Below are 3,155 nucleotides of genomic sequence, written 5' to 3'. Positions count from 1 at the left end.
ATTTGTGTTACTTTTCCCGTGCTCTTCCCTGACTTTATTCTGGAGCCACATTTCTCCTTTCAGCTAACCTTCATCTGCAGGCTGTTGGCCAAGTGACTGGGGGGACTGATTTTGCAGAAGTTTTGCTCACAGCCTCCACATATTGTCTCCGGGTGCAAAGAGCAGTGCAGCACCCTGGATGTTTCGACGGCTTCTCAGGTGGTGGTTGGTGTCTCAGATTGTGGCGACCACTCTCTTTTGAATACATAAAGCCTCTTGAAGCTGCAGCTCCACTGCAAAAACACGATTTTGTTGTTTAGAAGGAAAGAAAAGCAGTTTGGGTCTCTTAAAAATGAAAAAACAATGACGTTTTTCTTAACTCTCATGGGCTCTGCCTTGTTACCTGTAGCTGCTGTGTAGCAGGTTAGTAGCTGATGCTCTGCACCCAAACTTCGGGTATTCTGGGACCCTTGGGTGCTTGTCCTGAGCTGTCTTTGCATGAGGTGATGTTCAATAGTGGCTTTGCAGGGAAACAGCCACCCTGGCCAGGGGAAACGCTGGCATCGCCTCGCTTTCGGTAGCGTAAAGGATAGATTAAAACGTGCTTCGTGTTAGGTGGAAGCCACTCATTCTTCGTCTGCCCTTTTTTCAGTACCTGGAAGCAATTCTGACCCCAGTAAATTGTGAGCCATGGCTACCGTGCTAATATGCCGAAGATTTCCAAGGCTGAGCAGGGTGACTACATTTTCGACTGCAGCCAAGCTCAAGGCCGAGAGCGGAAGCAGCAAAAGTAAGCAGAATAGGGAGGAGACCGCAGAAACGGCTGACGCCGGCGCCGAATCTCCAACTGCAATCCAGCTGCTGAATCCTCTGGACTACAGGGTGTCGTATAATCCGTCTGCCTATGCCAAAAGCAGAGCTGCCTCCCAGCAGCACGCGGCTAGGATCGGTGGCCGGGCTCTCGGGGATGTTTTCACTGACCCTGGTGCTGCGTGGATTCAACAGACGTTCGATGCTGCCTCTTCTCAGGCTTCGCCACCCGTCCGAAACGCCCTGCCAAAGCCCGAGCCCAAACCGCTCCTCGAGCAGAACGTCTCGGCGGCGCAAACCGACGAGGAGGCGGAAAAGGCAAAAACAGAGATGCACGACTCCAAGGAGGACCCTCGCATGTTTCAGAAGGGTAGGCCCGAGTACAGATCTCTCAGCTACGACAAGTTTGAGCCAGTCGAGACCCTTCCTTTAGAAGAAGGCGACTCGATTTTGCACGGCGTGTCCGTAGGCAAAGGCAGCCAGAGTCCGGGAACTCTCACGGATTATTTTTGCAAGCTGAGCCGTTTACCAGCGGAAAGACGCGCGGCCTTGGTGTCCGAGCCCGCGTTTAATACGCTGTCTCACCGTGCTGTCAGAAACATCGGGTCGTTCGCTACTTCAGATCTCATCAACATTTTAAAGGCTTGCGTCCGTCTGGTCGTTCCGCCCACCCACCCGCTGCTGAACGCGTGCGAGAAGGAATTCTGCCGCCGGGCGTGGGACATGAACCTGGACCAGCTGCTGCTGGTGGCCGATTGCTGGCGCTGCCTAGACCGCGGCGTCCCTTCCTACCTGAGCATTTTGTTCAGCTACGCCAACGTGCACTGGAAAGACCTCGCTTTGCCCCAGTTTGTTCAGCTTGTTTACATCATCGGGGAAGGCCGGAGGTCGCCCGCGGATTTGGTGCAGAAGGTGGAGAGCTCGATTTTGAAGCACTTGGACTCCTTCACTCTGGAGGAGGTGGGTGCCGTCTGCTTGGGGCTCTTTAAGTCCCTCAGCGGCATCTCTGACCACGTCATGAGAAAAATTGCAGACAGAGTGTCCCTGCAGATGGAAGACATGAGCACTTTCGCTTTGGTGAACGTCCTTAAAATGCTCCGCTACGCTCGCATGGACCACTTACCCCTCCTGAAGGAGCTTGGGAAGGTTATTCCCGCTCGGATTCCTACGGTAAACATCCAGGGCATCATGCACATCACTCTGACCTGTTCCTCCCTGCACTACTTCGACGAAGGCATTATGGCCGCTGTAGCCTTGTCTTTGCCTTCCAAGGTGACTTTCTGCCGAAGCAAAGACGCCGCCAAGTTCCTGTGGTCGTACGGATGCCTGGACTATGAGCCTCCAAACGAGGAGGAGTTTTACTCCAGCCTGATAGAGCAGATGCACCGAAAACTCCACGAATTTCAGAAGTTTCCAGAGCATCTCCTTACCGGTTTGCTTGGCCTGGCGTTTGTCAAACGCTTCCCAGAGGAGCTGATAGACTACGCTTTGAGGAGCGAGTTTGTCCAGAAAACGAGAGGTAGCAAATACGAGCTCAAAAAGGACCTGTTCACTCTCGGTAAGAGTGTTGAAATCGAGTGCCCGAGCTACCAAGGCAGCCGCCTTCCGCCTCACCTTTATCAAGAGATGACCGAGATGGTTTTGAATTTTGCAGAGCGAGAAATCTACGTCAGGCCTGAAATTGTGGAAGCCGCGTCTCTTCTCGAGAGCATGTTGGGTGGCCCCGAATACGTGAAAAACCACATGATCCTGCCCCACACGAGAACGAGCGATCTGGAGGTTCACTTGGCTGTGGATGGACGTCCTGTCCCTTTCAACTTGAAAGACCCTGTTGCAGATAAACTAAAAGACGTCGGGGTGAGGCTGACGGATGATTTAATGAGCCAGCTTATCAAAGGGACATCTAATAGCCCGTCTCCTGTCGGGATGGAAAACAAAGTTGGGACTCCTGGCCCGGAGAGGGAAGGAGCGCGACCACCGCACGTGGGGGATGATGCCGCTGTGTTTTCAGGCGGATCTCTTCCTGTAGGTGCCGGATTGCGAGTTGAGCCTTACTCAAGACCCTCTCTTGAAACCCCCCCGTCCCTTGCGTTGAGTTTGCAGCCTCGGAGGGTGAAGCTGGCTCTTCAGGTGTCCAACCGAAACCACTACTGCTACTGCTCCAAGCGGCTCCTGGGGCTGCACTGCTTGAAACGGCGGCAGCTGCGGCAGCTGGGCTACGTGGTGGTTGAGCTTCCCTTCTGGGAATGGTTTCCTCTGCTCAAGCGCACGCGGTTGGAGAAACTGAGCTACCTCCACTACAAGGTGTTCGACCCCGCGCTGCTTAGCAGGGCTGGGTAGGTCGGGGTGGTGCTTGCTCGGAGGTT

The 3,155-nt window shown here is 54.1% G+C and overlaps 1 protein-coding gene across 1 annotated transcript; it reads left to right on the top strand.

Moving 5' to 3' along the window:
* Window positions 1-669: 669 nt before the first annotated feature.
* On the top strand, window positions 670-3,129 carry FASTKD5 (FAST kinase domains 5). Its single transcript, XM_009871080.1, has one exon. It carries the CDS (start codon window positions 670-672, stop codon window positions 3,127-3,129), a length of 2,460 nt encoding a protein of 819 aa, XP_009869382.1.
* The last annotated feature ends 26 nt before the right edge of the window (window positions 3,130-3,155 follow it).

This window comes from Apaloderma vittatum, unplaced genomic scaffold (genome assembly GCF_000703405.1).
Source record: "Apaloderma vittatum isolate BGI_N311 unplaced genomic scaffold, ASM70340v1 scaffold30016, whole genome shotgun sequence".
NCBI classification, from domain to species: domain Eukaryota; kingdom Metazoa; phylum Chordata; class Aves; order Trogoniformes; family Trogonidae; genus Apaloderma; species Apaloderma vittatum.
Note: the sequence above shows the minus strand (reverse complement) of the source record. Positions and strands in the feature narration are given on the sequence as shown.